We start from the raw sequence: 20842 nt of genomic DNA, 5'->3' as shown, positions 1-20842 counted from the left end.
AAACTTAAATAATATAAGAGTGTACTGTACAGTTTGACAGTTTTATTACTTTTTTTAGTGTTACGTTTGAGAGTCTTCATTATGTTTAAATTTAAACTTTAGTTATTGTATATAGAATTTACCACATATGACAAATAAGTTAGTTGTAGTGAAGTAGTACAACGAATTCAATGTTATATTCATTTTTACACTTATGATTAGTTTTACACATGGTTATACACCATATGTAGTTTTATTCGAGTCCAAAAAATAAAAACGTAATAATTCCAGACATACTGTAGGCAACGTGATGACGAGTTGTGGACACGTGACCCGTTCACCTGTGCCCGTGCGTGTCCAACCTGTTTATCTCTGCTGCTCCTCCGACTCTCCGCTCAAGGATAAATTCAGATTCCCGTCGTTTACACTGAAAATCTGACTTTTTCCACGTGTTTCACAGAGTAAACGCTTCAGGCTACCACACTACGTTTTTTTGTTATAAGTTTTGTTTGAGTTTTTAGGCTACTCGCTGACTGTGTGGACTTCGACCTCGGTAAGACACCTGTTTCAAACAAGGAAGTCCAGTCTGTTGAACCCGTCGGTGATTGAGTCGACGGGCCTTTAGCAAATGGCAGTAAATTAGGTCGTTGGCATTGTGGACAGTACAATCTAAACGGGATAAAGCTGCTCCCACCGTCCTCGGGACAAGGTGAGCTGTTTGTTGACTGTGAAGACGGTGTATTTTAAGATAGTGATCATTTAAATAGGTCAGTCTTTCTCTTTCCTCAACAGTAGTATATTTTCTAATGAATTTATTGTTTTAACTTAGTATAATAACAATACAAGAGATGTTGCGTTCACAGCAGGCGGCATGAAATAATTGGGCAAATATTCTGTCAAACCCACAGGGGGGATGTTCTTATGTTGTACCTGAAAGCCTTGTTTTTTTTTTTTTTTTTTTTCCATCTGTTTCAGATGAACACTTCTTTTGAAGGCATGGATTCATCAACCGAAAATAATTCTATTGTTCACCTGGCTACACCAATTCTCCCAGACAAGTCAGACCTCTCCAATATGACTATTATTCGAACAAGCAACGGGTCAATCATAGAAGACCAGATGTTCTTAAACACATTGGCTGCTCAGGGTCTCTCAGGGATATTCGTCTGGTCCGCCTTGCTCCTAACATGCCACCAGGTGAGTCTGTGTCATTTAGAAAAAGTCCTAGACAGGAATATTTCTAAATACCCATGCTTGAAGAAAATCACTGCACACCATAACACTAGTGAATACAGCCTCAGTGGTGTAAATGTGTAATCAGGGATGGTTGCAGAGTGACTCATTGCACCTCCCTTGCCAGAGGACAGAAACAAAGTCTTATATCTAAGGATTATTAGCTTACAGCATAGTGTTGTATAGTCCGTGTCTAACCTTACACCAGGTGCTTATTAATTTATTTTCATAATTGTACTTTACACAAACCTTGTTTCAGGTAGATATTGTTCTTTCTACTTTGTGATCACACTGTCTATCTGAATTGTGGAGATGTTTTACTTACTAGACTATCAGATTAAAATGGTGTGTGTGTGTGTGTGTGTGTGTGTGTGTGTGTGTGTGTGTGTGTGTGTGTGTGTGTGTGTGTGTGTGTGTAATACAGGCCACCTTTTATCCAGAAACCTTTTCAATACCGCTGTAAATGAGTGTTTCCTCTTGTGTGTATGTGAGTTAACCACTGTGCACACATGATAGCTTATCATTATGATTTCATCATTTGGAGAGAATGCGGTGGGGTGCAGTGTATTATCAGCAGGGAAATCAATTGATATTGAGATAACATTTACAGCGTTATTAAGGATGAGGGTGTTGTTTTCTTGTTCGCTGTGGGTTTAATGTTGCGCAGCTGTAATAGTTCCTAGTTTTAGTCAGTTGTATAACCCTTGTATTGAATATGCATCCATCCGACATCCTCAGGCCAGAAGCATACTCCTGGATCATATAAACGTTAACACGCATATAGTCATAGTATCTGTTTTTTAGTTTAATTAATTAAAGAGTTGTTATTGTTTTGGATACCTTTTTTTTCTAAGCTTTGTTACCACCTCAAATAACAAAAAAAGCATCCTGTGAGTATTGTTTAGGGATTTGTGAGTCAATATCCAGCAAATTGGTTTCTATCTTTTTAATTTTAATAGTACTTGCTTTACCAAACACTTGCGAGAAGACATTTTAATTGAACAAATGAATACTAGCAAGTGTACCGCAGGGAGATTGGAGCAGGTTTGCAACAGGCATCCCTTGTGTCACACAGGGAGAATGAAATGGTCTGCAGGACTATTGTTGCAATGCTGGTGGTGTTTCATCTGACTTGGCTCTCAAGGATTGCTATAGACTCCTAAACTCACATTCTGAATACTAAACACAGAACACCAATGACCTTAGATCCTCCATGCTGTAAAGTCTGCAATGCTTTTCGGGCTGGTAATCAGCAGAGCGTGGCTCACTTTTCTTGGTTGGCTTTTTGGTCCCTTTGCAACGTGAAGCATTTGGGATTAGGAGCAGCAGACTACGCTTATGATGTGCTGTAGCTGCGTCATACTTTGCACATGTCCCTCTTATCTGATGACAATATGTACAGTCACTTCTAGGTTATATATGTTTTAAAAAATGTGATTCCTCTGCTTGGGCTACTTGGGCTTGAAGCCATTATTCAGCATACACCTATGCATTAGCGTTATGGAGTCAAGTAGGACGTAGTCTATTCTGGCTTTTCAAGCAAATGGAGGACATCCGTCCACAGTCGGCTTTGAGATGGCCAAATGCATCACACCCCCACCCTCACAGTAATCAGGCTTTAATGTGCAGCCTCTAATGGGCATTTAATCAAGCTGAATTGTCAAGCAGAGTGAGACACTGGATGTTGTTGTTTAGCTTGCTCCTACATATGGAGGTTTTTAGAATTAAAAAGATTCAGACCCACTGATGGTACATTTTTAAAATCGTACAAAATAATGTCAAAATATTATTCAGCAAGTGAGCCCAAGAATGAGTGAAACTACTCTAGAGCTGCCACGATGAATTGATTAGTGGATGGACAGACAAGTAATCGGCCACTATTTTGATAATCAGTATGTAATACGTTTTTTTAAGCCATCACTTGAAAATGATTGCCACGTTTGTGGCATCACAATAATATTACCTTATATGCTTTAGACCAGGGATCTTCAAAAGGAGGTCTGGACCCCTAGGGGGTCCTCAGTCAGTGCAGGGGGGCCTCAAAATTATAAATTTTTTTAAAAGATGAATCCAACATATACAAACTCTCCACTGTTAACTGTCCCATAAGGTAGTCACTCAGGCCATCCACATACAGTTCATCCTAAGGGTTCACTTTGCCACATGTATGGTTTTAACATTTAAACATGATTTATAAAATCATGCCAACAATTAGTAGGCCATTTTAATAGCTTAGTATCCTATGCAAAAAGGTATACAGGCTTTAGGCTGCCCTACACATTATTGTAGGCCCAGTTTATTATGAAACTTCATTTTATACAATATATGTAATAGGGGGTCCCTGCTCCATCTCTCTTTTTTTTAGTTAAGGGAGAGCCCTGCTTAAGACTGTAATAAACGCTATTGTTTTTTTTGTTTTGTTTTTTGGAGCTCTTTCTGCATGACTGCAGTCATCGGCTGAGGCCCAATAATACTGGAAAAACAATTTGACAGATTTTCCTAATAAATATGCTATTTTTTTAGGAGATCCTATGTGGAGATCCTAAACAGGTTTGTTTTTGATTTGTTAACATTGTTGAGATTAGCCAATCTGCGGTCATCTGCCAGTATTACCTGAGAAGGGCAGTTTAACTGTGCCTTAATTACACTGTTGAAACATGTCTTCCTTTACTGACGTACAGATCATAAAGTGCTGTATTTACTTGAGATCAGAACGGATAAGCTAACACTTACCTCACCTTTCAGGTTTTTAAAATGTAATTCATCATTTGGATGAGGCTCACGTGTTTAAAAAAATAAATAAATAAATGGTTCTATCAGGTGTTAGTTCTGCCATGTCTAAAAACTAAGCCTTGTATATAAAACTAAATGTCACCGTAAAGAATGATAATCAGATCATCGGCCATATGTTGTGTGTATTCCAATAAATGTTGGCAGCTGCACCATATTACCTTTTTTATGGGGGCATTTTGCAGTTGTGTGTTTTTAAAAAGTAAAGCCTAAGACCTTTTTTATCAGCTCAGTAAAAAAAAAAAAGTTTGTTTAGTGATCATATTGTCCGCTTCTGTATCTAACGTTAAAGCTGCACAATATAAGGTGTGGCCAATAAGTTTAAACCTGTAATGTTTTGGTAGGTGATTTTAAAAATGGGAGTTGGGTGATCTGTCTTTATTCTAGTCAATCCTGCTGTAGTGTTTCATAGTGACACATCTTTACATGGACAGAGCAGTCAGCGCAAGATCAAAAGGCTATAATTAATATCTAGGTAAAGCGCATATTGAGCTACTCGCACCACAAACCTCCTCACGTGCTTCAGTTAGTGCTACAGGAAAACATTGTAGGCTACTTCATACGTCCATGAGCAGGGTGGTATGTCAGATAGAAGGTTTAACAAACTCTGAGTGTATTTTATATGATTTACCCTGAGATGGGAAACTCTGAGTTTTCGGTTTCAGAACAGTTTATATGAGTTGGTTCAATCAACTCAGAGTAGGTTCATGCACGTGCACCACCACAACAAAGGCAGCATGAATGGAGCCATGATTCTACGATTCACCATGGTAACAACCACAAACAAACGGGTCGGCAGAAATACTCAAGCGCACAAACAGCGAGTTTAAAAAAAAAAAACCGCAGCTGCTGCAAAAGAGAATTTGCGTGGGAGAAAATTGCTGCTAGAGTAAATGTGTATATTCCAATATATTGTATATCATATTTAATCATAAGTATAGCCTAATATTATTGGTGAAATGGTATTGAACCTATAATCTATTTCATTTAGGTGCAACGCTGCGGATAAAAAAGTACTACTCCTTCTGCCATTCTGAGGCTGCAGCCCCATCATTAACAGAATTGTAATTTATAATCTTATTTCATGGGGTTTACATCATTCACCTGCAATACTGTGGAACTCCTTTTTTAAAACACGTTTGCGATCGAGTCACACTCTTCTGACGGCGCTTTGCTACAGTGGCTTTATACTCCGCATCACCAATGTTGTAGGCTAAAGGCAAATGCTGTTTGCAAAAAAACGTAATGCGACACAATAATCTGCTGGGATGTAAGAGCCTAGATGGATGATATTAGTGATGAGGATGATAAGGTTATGTAGCCTCGACTGGGAAGAAAAACGATACTGCTCAAATAGGAAGTTATCTAAACATTTAAATGTTGGGGTTTCAATATCATCTCCCGACATATAACACCCTGCGAAGTAAAGCAGCTTCTTCATAAACGGGATTATTGACAAAAGGAAATGCCATATTTTGAGGAATAAAACGTTTTATAGTCTGCCTAACATGGTTAAAAAAAACTTTTTTTTTCTTTTTTGTTATTCATGCCGATAACAAACTGCGCTAAAATGCGCCTGATACAGACTGAATGAATGAGGAAATGAAAGAGCGCTGTGTCAGAGGGAGGAGACTGAGAGAAACTCGAGGTTTCTCGAAGAAAACCTGCTCCCGACCAGGTTAGGTTCACAGGCTCAGTTACCATAGTAACTGACTCTGACCCAGAGTTTCCCTCATCTCAGGGTTAACAAACTCAGAGTTTTCACTAAACCTGCTTTCTGAAATGCCACTCAGAACTTCAGTTTCCTAGTTATTTGACCACTCTATTCTATTGAGTCTGTAAAAATGCTCACCAATGTTTACTAATGTTTTTCATATGCTTTGTTTTATGTATTTTCATTGTAGATCTATACACACCTTCGATCCTACACTGTCCCCAATGAGCAGCGCTACATCATCCGCATCCTGTTTATCGTGCCAGTTTATGCCTTTGATTCTTGGCTCAGCCTGCTCTTTATTAGCAACGACCAGTACTATGTCTACTTTGATTCTGTTCGAGACTGCTACGAAGGTTTGTGAAAGTTTAATTTATCTGCATGATAACGTCCTTTATGGACAGTCAGCGTTGTTCCCTACCCTGATATTTTACATGGCTGCCAAAAAACGAAAGACGAGGGAACTCCCCAAACTAGTTTTACACACCAGTCATTGTTCTCATGTAGATAGACCTCATTATTTGAGGTGTTTTCTAGGTGGAGTAATTTCAGGAGCATCTTTCTTTGTGCACTGGTTTCAGTGTTAGCAAAAGGAAAAAAAACAACAACTTTATTAAGTAGTAATTGATAGTGCAGGGCATCAGAAAGCAGGGAGGAATACCACCAGTGGCTACGGCTAAAACATAATGAACCTTCTCTTGACGACACCATCTGCATTAGCTTCATTTAATCCCTCCTTAAATAGCAAGAAAGGATTAAGAAGGGATTTCCAAGACACTGAACCATTGGAAGCTTCTTAATGGAAAGACTGAAACAGTTATTGTTCCAAAATGTAGGACTAATTATTTTTTTTTATCATGTGGACGTTTTCTCCCCTTAAATGATTTGACCTTTTTAAATGAAGTTATACTTGAAGCTGATGAGAAATTACTCCACAGTTAAAATCATGCCATGCATGGTTCAGGGTTTAAAGATGTAACTCTCTCTCTTCTGTTACAGCATTTGTCATTTACAATTTCCTGAGCCTGGCCTTTGAGTATCTGGGAGGAGAGAGTGCAATCATGTCAGAGATCCGAGGGAAGCCCATCCAGTGAGTGCTCTCATTCCAATTCTCCATTCAGTTGTGGCATACATTTTGGTTTGGTACTGGTTTGAAGATTTGTAAAATATTTTTAAAATGATTTAAGTTGATAGAATTCACTTCTCTTAAACTCGACTGGGGTCAACTATGATATTGTTTTGTCTTCATGTTTACAATCCCAAATGGTGCAAGGTACATCTTGCTGCCCTTGAATTAGCATTTAGTTTGATAACACCGTGAAAGAGCACGTAATAAATTGCTGTTAATCTATGACACTTTTGACCAGCCTAAGACGGGCTCTGTTTTATGGCTGACTCAGCCACAGGGCAGCAGCTCTTTGGCAGGTTCTTAAGACAGTGGATCCCTGATAAATGATGGCGTAGCTCAACACCAGCCACTGGAGTTGAGGCATACATTCTACATCTTGTTTTAGAAAATATAACTGCACTGCTTGCTGTTACATGTTTTTTTTTAGGATTTCCATAGACATCCAATATTGTGAATGTTAATATTGTTATGGGTTAAAGTTCAAGTTGAGTATGATTTTAATCAGCAGCATGGCAGAATAATTACTAGATCGCATAGTTTGTATATAGGCCATTACCATACTAACAATCTAGTTGTGTTAGCATGTTAGAAAGTGATCACAGCATTTTCGTGGCACATCAAGCCTATTCTAATTAATATTGTACATACATATTCAGTGTAATATGTCATGTTCCCATTAATAAAGTGCAAACTGCTTAAATAAAACAACTCAGATGCACACAGGTTCTGTGGGAATCAACACAGAGAGCAACAAATACTTGGACTACTTTCACTCTGCAGGAAAATCCCGATTTGTTTCTCAAATTCAATTTGACTGAATATCCATGCTCATTTGCAAGTAATGACGATGCGTTTGAGTGTTTTGGGCATCAGTACCCTGTCCACAAATAAGAAAAAGACAGGCAAATTAAAATAACTAGATGTGTAGACATGGGCCAGTAATTAAATATTGCTAATCTTTGTAAAGTCTGATGGTTGGGAGCATAAAAAGCACCAAAGCGCCCTGAACAGCAGCACCTTAGTCTGATGCAGCTACAGAGCATCTTGATTGTGAGCTGTTGTTGTATAGAGTCCGTTGTTCTCACCAGTTTATTTATTCCATTTGCCTCCCCACCCCCTAAAGCTCAGCTCTGACACGCGCACAGAGCTGCAGTGCAGATGGAGCGAGACTAGGGCGCCTCGGCAGCTTGTTTAAGGGACTGAGTCACGGCAATGCTGGTAAAGCGGTTGCAAGTGTGGTTACAGTTTTCAAAACTTAACCCAGACAGCGTTTGCTGCAATATAATATAATATAATGGCAAAATCACACTGCAGTTAACATGCCGAGACAGACAGGCACAATAGTGTTCTCCATGCCCTGGTGACAGACGGACAGGCTGACAGGCTTTATTTCTATTGCACATTTCAGCAACCAGGCAATTTAAAGTAGTTTTCTTCACTTAAAACATTAAAGAGCAATTAAAAACGGTCATGAAAATAAAACCGGCTAAAATAGAATAAGATTCAAATACGGGTTTGGGAGGGGAGAGTGTTCTCATTTCACATACGTGAAGAGCGTTCGGGAGACTTTTAATGACTTACACAGGAGCATTTAATGAATTCCCAATTGAGGAGAGAATTAAGCAGGCAGTACAGTTTAACCACGATGTGTTATTGGGTCGTGCCGTCCAAACTCTCCCAACTTCCGGTCTTCCTGAAGGTGTATTTAAACTCCTGCTGGAGGCGTTAAATTTAGCTGAACCTTTAAGGTAAACAAAGATATTGCTGGCGCCCAAATATCTCAGCACAGACTAAATGTTTTACGTGTTCAATTTCTCTATGGCACTGTCTTATAATACAGCTGCTACAAAGAGATTGGCATGGTTTCATTTCAGTTAGCCTAATAGCTGGTTTGATTTGCATTGAGAGATGACCTTATGGAAAGTATCCCATGCCAATCTCTAGGTATAGTGAAGGGTATGTGATGATGTGGGGCTATTTTAATCCCAAAGGCCAAGGGAACTGCATCAGGATGCATAGTATCCTGGATCCATGAAATAACTGGCCTTTACAAATAGAAAATCTGCCTGCCTCTATGGGAATTTAACATGGAGGGTGTACTCACTTATGCGCCCCGTATTTTTAAGGAACAACATTTATTTATTTACAATCATTCACAAAGAAAATTGGTGTCCTTAAAGTTTGGATTTTTTTTTTTTTTTTTTTTTTTTTTTTTTTTTTTTTAATTAAGGCATTAATTCCAAAATATTCCTCTTTTTAGTCAACTTTAGCATGGGTGTATTCACTTATGCTGAGCACTATAGGTTTGGAATTATTTTTACAACTGAAATACATTTTCTCTTGCTACTGACGGAAAGTACTGGAAAAAGGTACCGTTTGGGACCGGCACTGATTTTTCAGGTATTTGTACCGATAAAAATGTGAACGGTACCCAACCCTACCCTCCACTTTTAACTTCTTGTTTGTGTGGCAGCATTTTGGATTCCCGATCAAAATGCCGCAGTTATTAGGTCTGAATAGGTTAGTTGTAAAGGAGCGAATTCAGTCATTTGAGTTTGTGGAAAAGCCTTTTCACAGTGCTCATTTTTCATTTTGTGACTTTTCAATTGAAGTTTTCCTTAAAATAGTGTTAAAATCTCGTTCTTGTAAACCCAATCACGTGTATCGTCTTGTCTTGTGAGCAGAGTGTCTTGTCACACCCCTAATAACTGCACGCAATATGTGTAAGCAGCTTGTTTTTAGTTCACATGATTAGTTTTTGTATTGCTCGAAATAACTCCCGATTGGGATTTTGTCATGTAGGCAGATTTGCATGAACAATATAGTCTCAATTAGTAAAACATTTTCTTAATTGTCAGTGCCAATTTTGACTTTCTAACCCTATACAATTTTTTTTTTTTTTTTTCTCCATATTTTTACTCCGACATATAAGTAAATAATACGGTAACAATATTAGCAACATCTTTCATTATATTGCATGCAAATACAGCACCACAGAAAATGTACCATAGAAATGAGTTAACATACAACCAACTAAAGCAGCAATGTCAACTAGGGCTGCAAACACATTTATTTTTATTATCAACTGATCTTTCTATTTTCTTGATTGATCGATTAGTTGTTTTGTTTATAAAATGGCCATCACAGTGTCCCAAAACCCAATATCACATGATGTAATTGTTTTGTCCAACAAACAGTCCAAAACCCAAAGATATTCATTTTACGGTTACATACAGTAAAACCGAGAACAAAACTGCAAATATTCTTTCCAGCTGGAGAAGCTGGAAGAAGCAAATGTCTGGCATTTTTGTTTTAAAGAATTACTCTATTTTAATGGATAATGAAAATTGTTCTGTCAATTGACTAATCAATTAACCAAAAATGTCATTATTAGCTCTAATGTCAATAAACACTAAGCAAGCTAGTGTATTATATGGCTGTATTACATTGTGCATGTGTTTCTATCATACATGTCACTCAATACATACTTTAACTTGCTTCTGTTATGTGATGCTAAATATATGATGGTTGTCTACACAGGTCAAGTTGTCTGTATGGTACCTGCTGCCTTGGTGGAATGAGCTACTCTATTGGCTTTTTAAGGTTCTGCAAACAGGTGAGCTTCAATCGTTCCCTTAGCTCCGCTCTTGAGATGCTCCTTTTGACCACTGAAATACATTTGCAAACATTGAAAATAAGAATGCATCAACAAAAGATACTGCTCTGTAAATTACCATTCTACCGAGATCTCCAGACTGCTTAAAAATGACAGTTGTTATAATTGGCTGTGTGCTTTTCAGAGAATAGCATCCACTGAAAAAAAAAAAAAAAAAACAGGGGAAACGAAAGCAATTGAGGCCAGGTGAAAACTGCTTGATAATAACCACAGAGTGATGATATGAGCTGTCAGACCAGCGCTCCCTCTGAGTGTCTTGGGATGCTGCACAAGCTCCCAGCCTAAGGCTGAGTGTCTTCAAAACAAAATACATGAGGAAATTAACTTTTTTAAACAAGCGGCAAGTGATAAACACTCAATGTGCCTTTACTGGAATCCTATGTGAGGTGTTTTTAAAAAGAAGACTGTGTACGTTTTCTCTGTTGGCATATCTCAAAAGAATCTTTCATATAAAGGATATTTTTTTTGTGAGAGGACAATTAAGATCAGCGAAGTCAATTTTCAAAAGAGTGTTAAACAATGTTTTGTGTTCTTTGTCTAGTTTTTTATTTACCCAAATTGTGTCTTGTTATTGTTTGGCCTTACTGTTTAACTCTGTTTTATTGACCTCTAGATATCCTTCTTTTGCCTTGCTTTGTCTGTCAAATCACTTTGTAAACTCAGCTATTATTATTATTATTATTATTATTATTATTATTATTATTATTATTGTTATGTGTTGAAACACAAGTTTTGCTGAGTGTCAGTGCAGAGAAAGTGTCGGCCTAGAGCAAGGACTTATCACTAACGTATTCTGCTTTTAAAATGGGTCAGCATCATTAACATTTATTGAACAGACAATTTTAGAAATCAATATATTGAACGCTTCAGAAATGATCAAATGCTGTTTTGCAGGTCAACTCCCAAGAAGCGAGTGACTAACTGGATCCAAATTAATGATAACTTGCTGTCGGACATATTAATTTATTCTAACTAGATTACTAAAGCCCTCAATTATATTGATCACATAGGGTTGTCACTTGGAGAAAACACCAGCATGTTCGTCTTTGAGAGAAAACTTTAAGGTGAATTATCTGCAACAGCTCATCAAAGTCAAATACAAAATCTAACGGATAGTACCCTGGCAGAGCGATGTGGATGTGAAAGGCCTTAATCCATGTTTTTGGGGGCAGGGCTAAAAATTCTTTGCACATTTTGGGGAAGCTTCAGTGTGTGATAAGAAGAGGAGTTAATAATTGAATCACTGATATGGAAAAGCAGCCTAGAGTAATTGTGGTTCTTAGAGATAAGGTTAGAGGATAAGCTGCTCTTGCATCCCAAACAGTTCTGACATTTGAGTTTAAGTCCTTTATTATATTGTAGGAAAATTTTAGGGTCTTATTTCCCTGAAACTAGGTAAAGGTGGAATCCTGTGGACCCCAGGAGCTGTTTAGGGCCATGTGGGAAAATAGAATGCCATCTGATGACTGTGCATTGCGGCTGCGTTCGTGCTACACCTGGCTTTACACCAGCACAAGACCCTTAATACATCCTGGCTTTTCTACATTCATTATTTAGTACAGGTGTTGTTTTCTTTAATTTGTTTTTCCCTAAAGGTAAGAACAGCGGCAAGAATACATAAGCAGTTGATATAAAAATCGAAAATAATGCAGAGGTTTTATTAAAGCCTTTGAGAGTTTCCTTGCAGAAATTAAAGATTCAAGCATAGACGGCAGCACAGAGGCTGGGAGAAGAGTGTAAGGCAACATGACCATACAAACAACGGTCTTGTTGTCCGATACAAAGATATCTTAATTAAGCTGTTCAATTAAGAAGGTTACCTTTGCCTGTCTGTATTGTAATACACAAAGTAGAGAGAGTAGAGAGTTTAGTAGGACTCAGGAGAAATTTTAAAAGCAGTTCTGTCGATAGTTGCCACAAGTGAACTATTGTGGTGAACTCTGAAGCGGTACAAATTATAACAAAGAAAATGCCTCAGGTCAGTTCAAGCTGTGAGTTCTCTATGAGACGTTATTTAGTATTGTAATGGAAAAGGATGGCAGGTTGCTAACAAAAATGGGAAAAGTCCAATGTGCTGAATAAAACAGGTGCACGTTCTCTTAAATTCACATAACTCTTTGATGCACCAATTTATAATACTAGGTGTGTAAAGAGTCGGTATGCATGGATGGAGTTAATAACTTAATTTGAAGCAGGAACCGTGGTTGATCGTGGATTCAGTGTTGTTAATGACATTTGTCTTTATTAACCTGTGATAATGGTGAAAGTTCAATAAAAACTAAACTTTGAAGCTTTTAGTACTGACAGGCTTTGCTTTCCCTATCCCTCTTCTAGTGCCAGATTGTCACTCTCAAAGCAAATCCGTAATCCAAATGATTATTGATGTCATTTTGTCAAGCCCGACTCTTGCCGTTGTAAAATTCCTCCGTCTGGCTATTAAAGTTGAGCACTCGTGGTCTGTTGCCTTTCAAGTCCCGACACGGTGATGGGAGTTTAGAGCAGCCTCTGTCGAATTGGTTGGTTCAGGCTTCAGTACACAACACCGAGGACACCTGTCCTCCAGTCTTACATTGCATGCAGGTGTACATCCCCCATCCAGCCAGTCCCTATCCACATCAGCATAGAGACATTAGTATCAGATGGTTTACTTTCTAGAACTGAAGGAAAGACAATTTTAACAAGGGGTGCATTTTATGACCTTTTTTTAATTAAGGTATTTTAAGTCAATAGTTTGACATTTTAGGAAACATATATTATTTGCTTCCTTGCTGGGAGTTGGATGAGAAGATTGATACCACTCATGTCTGTTCGCTAAATGTCAGGCTACCACCAGTTAGCTTAGCTTAGCACAAAGACTGTAAAGGGGGGGGGCAACTAGCTTAGCTCCACCTACCAGCACCTAATTAACAGGTTATATTTTGTTTGTTTCACATCTACTAAAAACTGAAGTTTAAAAAGGGCTATTTGCTGTTTTATGAGGGTTTTGTGCCAGACCTTTTCTAGGACTAGTCAACCCATAAGCGCTAATGAACACTTTGTTTTTTTTGTATGTCATTTTCAGATTTTTTTTTTCCCCAGGTAATTAGATGTACAACTGATTCTGACGTCCTTCATCCTCCTCCTTCGTAGTGTCCTTGCTTGTTTGGGTGTCTTATTGTCAATTGTAATGTGTTCTCCAGGCGACTCTCCAGTTCTGTGTTGTCAAACCCATCATGGCAGTCATCACCATCATCCTGCAGGCCTTTGGCAAATATCATGATGGAGATTTTAAGTGAGCAGCACCTCTCTTTCCATTTCATTCTTTGTGTATCTTATACATTCCATGTCATTGCCAGGAGGCTTGTTTGCTGTTTATGTGCACATGGAAATATTTTGCAATGGGGACAATTATCACCACAGTTGGCACGATGAAGATGTTTAGAAGTAATGGGTTTCATTTCTGGCTGGAAGTGCTGGGTTCAAACTTTCCGGTGAGTGTGCCATAATCACATTCTTTTGGGTATTGTTGGTATTGCAAAGAATAATTCAAGGGTTTTTTGATATATGGAATAAATAAAATATATTTCTTTTAGGTTTTCCACACGCAAGTGTTCTAGAATGAAGACCCTTAATTCTTATTGTATGATTCACTCAGTGAAGCACTTTGTTATAATGGGAGATGAATTGTTTCATTTCATACTTTCTCTTTGGATGTGATACAAAGATGGGGGTAAATTGCAGACAGACTAACTTAATTTTCGAGTATTTTAATCGTACCAGATGAGAATATAAGGGTCTCAACAGAATATGGAGAGGTTAATACATTCAATAAAACTGTCTTTAGCGTGTAATCCAAAGCTATAAAATCGACAGCACATAAACTCTGCCAGACTTATTTTCAGATGCTCTTCTCTGCCTCTCAGCTCAGTGTCTTTCTTTAGATTCAGCTGTGACAAAGCTCAACAAGGGCTTGAGACAGACGTTTTCGATCAGCCTCAATCATTACCCTCTTAATGTTGAGCTAAAAGATAGATATGATTTAAATTCTTCCTGCTTATTTCCCCATATTTTTTAACTGCTAAATTAGCTGGCATACATTTTTTTTTTTCATGTCTTTCTTTAAGCTCTGTAGCAAGATGAAGATATACAGATTGTTTACTTATGAAATTTCAGCCAACCATGCAATGTATACTGGATGGAAGTAATTAGTGTAGTCACAGCTGAGGCCTCAGAGAGGCTCTCTAGAATGCAAAGAGGGTGGAAAGGCAGTCTGACAATGAAATAAAAGTCTTATAGTCTATAAGGTTGCCTGTTTATCAAATGCATCTTGATATTAAAACCTGTACGTAAGCTGCAAGTCTTTTTCATTCAGCCCAAAGTAATAAATGGATTCAAAACCTAGATAAATTTGTCACTGTCAAAACATTTAGGAAAGTTTCTGTATGCAGGCTTGTCATATGAGCACAGATGGAAAAATGTCATGGTTGTAAATTTACCAAATTTGTAATGATGGGGCTTTTCTTACTGTTTCTGTGCAGCATAAATGGAGGATACCTATATATCACAATCATCTACAACTTCTCAGTCAGCCTGGCTCTCTATGCTCTCTTCCTCTTCTTCTTTGCAACAAGTGACCTGCTCAGACCGTATGAACCCGTGCTAAAATTCCTCACAATCAAATCTGTCATCTTCTTATCCTTCTGGCAAGGTACGTTAACCCCTATACTTTTTCTGTATCGAAACCAGTACATAAAAGTAGAAATTGCTGATGAAGATGTTGCTGCTTTGTAGGAATGGTCCTCGCCATCCTAGAGCGCTGCGGTGTCTTACCCAATGCGCTCTTCATAGATGGACAAGAGGTTGGCGCCGGAACCGTGGCAGCAGGCTGGCAGAACTTTATCATCTGCATCGAAATGTTCTTTGCTGCTATAGCCCTCCGATATGCCTTCACCTGCACAGTTTACCAGGAGAAAAAAAATGAAGTGCCAGGTGAGTGCTGTAGTCTGTACATCATTAATGCTTGCCTTCCCCTTGAAAATATGTTGACATGTTCTGAGGATTATTGCCATTCTCCACCATAGAATAAGGACTGTCACAGGCTTGAAAGTTTTTGCAGTAACTGTAATTGCATTGCTCCATGCCGTTTGCAGCAAGTCAGTTTTCATTCCGGTCAGACTGACTTAAAGTTAGATTTCACATTTAATCCCTCTATTTTAACTGATACACAAGCTGGAATGTCTACATATTTACAAATTTGTACTTGAATTAAATGTAATGCTGTCATGATCAATGACACACTAAGTCAGGTTAGATTTCAGGAGGGGCTTTAATCCAAGGGCTTAAGGGAGCATCCGCAAAGCGTACCTCCTGCGGAGACATTTTGATGCTAACAAGCAATCACCCGCCGTTAGCATTCCATTGACTGCCATTCATTTTGGCGTCACTTTGACAGCGAATAACTATAAATCTGAAGCGTTTAAAGAGTCTTTGTCCATTGTTTATTTCTAAAGAAACACGACAATGTATAAAAGGTTCCATTACCTTGTATCTCACGTTATCTCTCCGTAGCAGACGTTTTTGTAAAAATAGGCTAATGATTGTGTCATAACCACGCGACTTTCTGTGGCATTGTAGACAAATTACGTATAGTACAGGAGAAACTCGCAGGCAGTTTTGACTTGCATTAGCTGTTTAAGTTTAATTACTAATGTTAACTAGCATTTTAGTTAACCTCGGCACAGGCTAATTATTGCTATCTCCTTGCGTATACCTACGCACAGCTACCAGAAGACTTACAACTTTCAGGCAGGTTACTCACGTCACATCTACGTCGTCAAGCTCAGTTTGAGACTGTGCAGTGACGCTCAGCCATCACCGGAAAAGTGCTTCTAATAGCCTTTACTGGTCTCTGTGGAAATCTACGGCATCGCTTTGTCCATACATTTTACTGTCTATGCTTTCATCGGCCAAAGGGCACACATTATTACTCGTGGCTCAAAGGAAAAACAATGTAGAGGAAGAGAGTAGCTAGCAGGGAGGGAGGCGCACCTCTTTGACGTCAGTGCTGCTTGCAAGTAAAAGACAAATGGAAGCCATGGGAAAACCCTTTCATGCCGATATCAATCATAATGCCATTTTCTTTCCTGCTATAGGAAAACCTCTTTTCCAATGAGCTGCTTAACATGCAGAAGTGATGATGAAAACAAACACTTTTGTATCAACTTGATATGACTTGATTATATATATTTTTTTTATTATAAGATGGAAATGGAATGAAATTAACCATTATTCTGCCCATATGAAAGGAAATACATTATTCATCTTGCTGTCCAGTTGAAGTATAATAATAATGGTGTTGCTCCGTGTTTGACAGCTGATAATTACATTTGTTTTGTTGTATTGCTTCAGTCATTAGATTAGATTCAACTTTATTGTCATTGTGCAGAGTACAAGTACAAAGACAACGAAAGGCAGTTTGCGTCCAACCAGAAGTGCAAAAAAGCAGAAAAGTGCAATGTGATATTCAAGTAAAGACAGGTGGTGCATTAGCCTGGCTCCGCCCTCCTACGTACTTCCGCTCAATTTTGGGTTTGCGGTATATTCTTGGGTTTTCTCCGGCCAAATATTTGGCGGTCCAATCAGTGAAGAGAGGGAGTGGCTGAGAACAATGACGTTGAGGACATGTGCTAGAAAGATGCGAGCGAAGCCATTCGGTCCGTTGTGGCAACGCTGCTGAATATCCAGAAGTTAAAGCCAGAGCAAGAACAATATTTTCTGAGTTGTGTTGGTGGCTATGATGTTGTGGCCCTCCTCCTCACGGAGTTTGGGAAAAGATTGCTTTTTCCAGCTCGCTCCGTTAGTGGTGAAGGAGTTGGCTGGCGATGCTAATGCTAAATATAAGCAGATAGTTGTCGGCCTCCCCTTTTGTTGCATATGCGCATATGACGTACAGTACTGTGCAAAAGTCTTAGGCAGGTGTGAAAAAAAAAAAAAAAAAAAAATGTGTAAACTAAGAATGCTTTAAAAAATATAAAAGATGGTTAATTTTTATCAATTTACAAAATGCAAAGTGAGCGACCAAAAAAACATCTAAACCACATCAATATTTGGTGTTACTACCCTTTGCCTTCAAAAAAGCATCAATTCTTATAGGTACACTTGCAAAAAGTCAGGGAACGTTGAGGATCGTAGACGCAGTGGTCGACCAAGGAAACTTAGTGCAGCAGATGAAAAACCCCTCAAGCTTATTTCCCTTCAAAATCGGAAGATGTCCACCAGTGCCATACTAAGAAAAACAAAATAAATATGGATATTCTGAATGAACCATATAGACAGATGTGTACAGTATGTACAACTATGTGCAGTGTGGTAACATAAGAGTAGTAAAAATAAGTATGTGCAGGATAAATAGTATGAAGAGCAGTAGAATATGACTATGTATAGCCTCGATGGAGGGGAGTGAGGAACCGGTTGTGTGTTGGGCAGTTTTCACCACCCTCTGCAGTACTTTCCGGTCATGGGCAGAGCAGTTGCCATACCAAACTGACACAGTTGGTGAGGAATATTCTCTCGATGGTGCAGCGGTAGAAGTTCACCAGGATCTGAGGAGACGGGTGGACCTTCTTGAGTCTCCTCAGAAAGAAGAGACACTGGTGAGCCTTCTTGATCAGTAGATTTGTTGAGGGTCCAAGAGAGGTCCACTCCTACAACTGAACTTTTTGGCCCAAACATTAACACTGCTGCTGCACACCCAAGGTGTTGAAGTGTGATTGCAGAGATTTAACGTTCCTCTGCTTCAGCCCTGTGGAACAGGCCAGCAGTAAGTAGAAACTCAGCAGACTGTGCCTAACTGCCCTGTAACCCCCAACCCACCCCACCTTGCCCTTCTCTTTGCCACCTCCATAAGCCAATCCGGGCAGCACTGTCAGTGAACCTGAAATGTCTCCTGCTCTTTTTTGCCTTAAACTCCCTTTTCAGTTCTAAGGTAAATTCAACCTGGCTCACAGCTGGGTGCCAAGAGACCATCAGTGGAGAAGGTGTTTGTGACTGAATTATATGCGGTCCATTTATAGACTGCAGCCTGTGGAAAAAGCCATGACGAAAGAATTTAGTGATTTATTTTTTTATGTACTTAAGTAGAAGATGTTATCTCCTACGTACAAGATGGTGTGTCCTACATATGAGCTAATATCTCCTATGTAGGAGATCAACTTTAAGGCTTAATTAGGTTGTTTAGAGAGTGAGAAAACAGTGTCTAATGAAGCGCTGAGTGCATAATACAAACGGCATTGACGTTCAGCCAAATGAAGCATAAACATGAGGTTTCATCTTCTCAGTTAACTTTGCATGTCCACTGTACAAACATAATGAAAGTGTGCAGTGGAGCAGGATTCTATTTCATAGTATGCACAAGAACCGCCCTCTATCTAGTTCCCATTGGGAGTAAGCAAGAAAGAGATTGATAATTTTTTTGCACAAATGTTTACCGTGCAACCCCATAAAACTTTGAGTAGCCTCCCGTACAAATTTCGTAAGCAAGCAGTTGCCAGGCAACCAGAGGAGATTCCAGGAAGTTGCTGTCAAACTATTTTTTTGAATCTGTAACATTGAAGTCTCATGAGTGATTGTTTCATCGTTCATTTCTTAATGTCCTTGTTCCTATGTTGTTCCTACAGAAAACATCCCTCCTATGCACAGCATCTCCAGCGGTCTGAAGGAGACCATAAACCCAGGAGACATGGTACAGGATGCCATCCACAACTTCTCCCCAGCCTACCAGCAGTACACTCAGCAGTCCACACAGGAGGTGGTCCAGCCCAGCACCAACGGAAAAGTGGCCACTGGCAACAAGAGCTCCCGCAAGTCTGACAAAATCATGCTGATTACCTCTGATGATGAGTTCTAGGCATGTTTACAGCAAGATCCAGGTGTTTGTGTCCTTGCCACCCCTATCTCTAACCCCCTGGGGAAACAGCTGTATCACATATTGCACAAAGCTGGATTGTATCCAGCTGTTTAATTTTCATTATCCCAGTATTTACGATGGACTGCTTGCTTTTGTCCTATTTTTTTTAATGAATAATTTAAGCACCAAGAGGAGGATGAATTAATAGTTTTATAAAAGTGATAGTTCAATGACCAGAGAACTGATCTGTCTTCATCTCAGCAGTAATAATCACAGGAAATGACATGGAAGTCACCTTCACTGTATTGGAGACATCTGGAGCTATGCATTTTCTTTAACTCAAGCTGCAGTGTCCCTGATTCTGTTTTGTTAGTTATATCAGTGCTCACTCTCTGGCCGTCTGAAGTGCATTCCCTCTGATTCATGTCAGTTTCAAAGAGGAGACGATTATTATGGAACTCCAGGAGGGAAACGGGGAAGCCAGCGATGGCTGGGAATGACACTTAATGGACCGTCTCTCGCATCTGCTTGTTTGAAGTATTTGCTGAGCATTCCTCTGTATGGTTTCCTGACAAATGGAAAAAGAAATTCAGAAACACATTCGTTTTGGAGCAGGCACTTTTACATTGCAGACTATTGCACTTCGCAATGCTTTGTATATACCGTAGCATGGACAAATTGGATAAACCTGTCTCCTACAAAGTGGGAGTTGTATTATTGTCGTTATTTTTCCCAGCATGCTAGAGTTTAATTCAGTGCAACTAGACAGCTGTTCAACCAATGCTAACAATTAGTCTTTTTGCAGTTTCTACACTATTATATATGCTTTTGGAAGAGCCAGTGTTTGACGTTTTCACATCATTATGTAAATTATAATTTCATGTACCACAGATTATGAAATATGCACATAATTTGATGGGTATAAATTGTGGTGTTTAATATGTATTTGTGTAAAGAAACTCTTTTGGATTATGAAATTTGTATCTATTTGATGTGTGTAGTTCAGGCATAGTTGGACCAAACCAAATTCTGTGTGGGGGGAAAAGAGAAACTCAAACAAATCTGTGCTTTAAGAGACTTTGTAGTTTCTTCTCCCACTTTGTTTTTCTCTAGAAATGTTATGTGTTTATGTGACATAGGAGAGACTTAGTAGCTTTCTAAGTACGTTAGTTATTGGAGACCAATTCTGTAGCATATATTAAGTCATACATTTTAATTTCCATACCCTCTTGTGCCAATTATAGCGGTCTTTCTGGGAAAGCAGACATTAATGTACAGTTGGGTACAAAGTAATATTTGAAAATATAAGAAATGGTTGAATTGTGTGTCTTTGTCCTGTGTGGCACTTGGTCAAAATTAAACAATTGTTTTTACTTGTGTAACTTGAACTGAGTGAATCTGCACTTCTCATTGAGGAAAAAGCTTTATTTGAAGGTA

At 38.8% G+C, this 20842-nt stretch overlaps 1 protein-coding gene across 2 annotated transcripts; it reads left to right on the top strand.

Moving 5' to 3' along the window:
* The first annotated feature begins 293 nt into the window (after positions 1 to 293).
* On the top strand, positions 294 to 20778 carry tmem184a (transmembrane protein 184a). 2 transcript variants are annotated; one of them, XM_028599280.1, is made up of 9 exons: positions 294 to 532; positions 955 to 1176; positions 5907 to 6072; positions 6716 to 6806; positions 10386 to 10461; positions 13701 to 13792; positions 15039 to 15208; positions 15292 to 15489; positions 19176 to 20778. In XM_028599280.1, the coding sequence occupies exons 2-9, from the start codon at positions 955 to 957 to the stop codon at positions 19403 to 19405; spliced, it is 1245 nt and encodes a 414-aa protein (XP_028455081.1). In that variant the 5' UTR covers positions 294 to 532; the 3' UTR covers positions 19406 to 20778. The 2 variants fall into 2 exon arrangements, with proteins under 2 accessions (XP_028455081.1, XP_028455080.1); XM_028599279.1 differs by having other exon boundaries at positions 294 to 688.
* The last annotated feature ends 64 nt before the right edge of the window (positions 20779 to 20842 follow it).

This window comes from Perca flavescens, chromosome 15 (genome assembly GCF_004354835.1).
Source record: "Perca flavescens isolate YP-PL-M2 chromosome 15, PFLA_1.0, whole genome shotgun sequence".
Lineage (NCBI taxonomy): Eukaryota > Metazoa > Chordata > Actinopteri > Perciformes > Percidae > Perca > Perca flavescens.
This window is presented reverse-complemented; position numbering and strand designations above follow the sequence as displayed.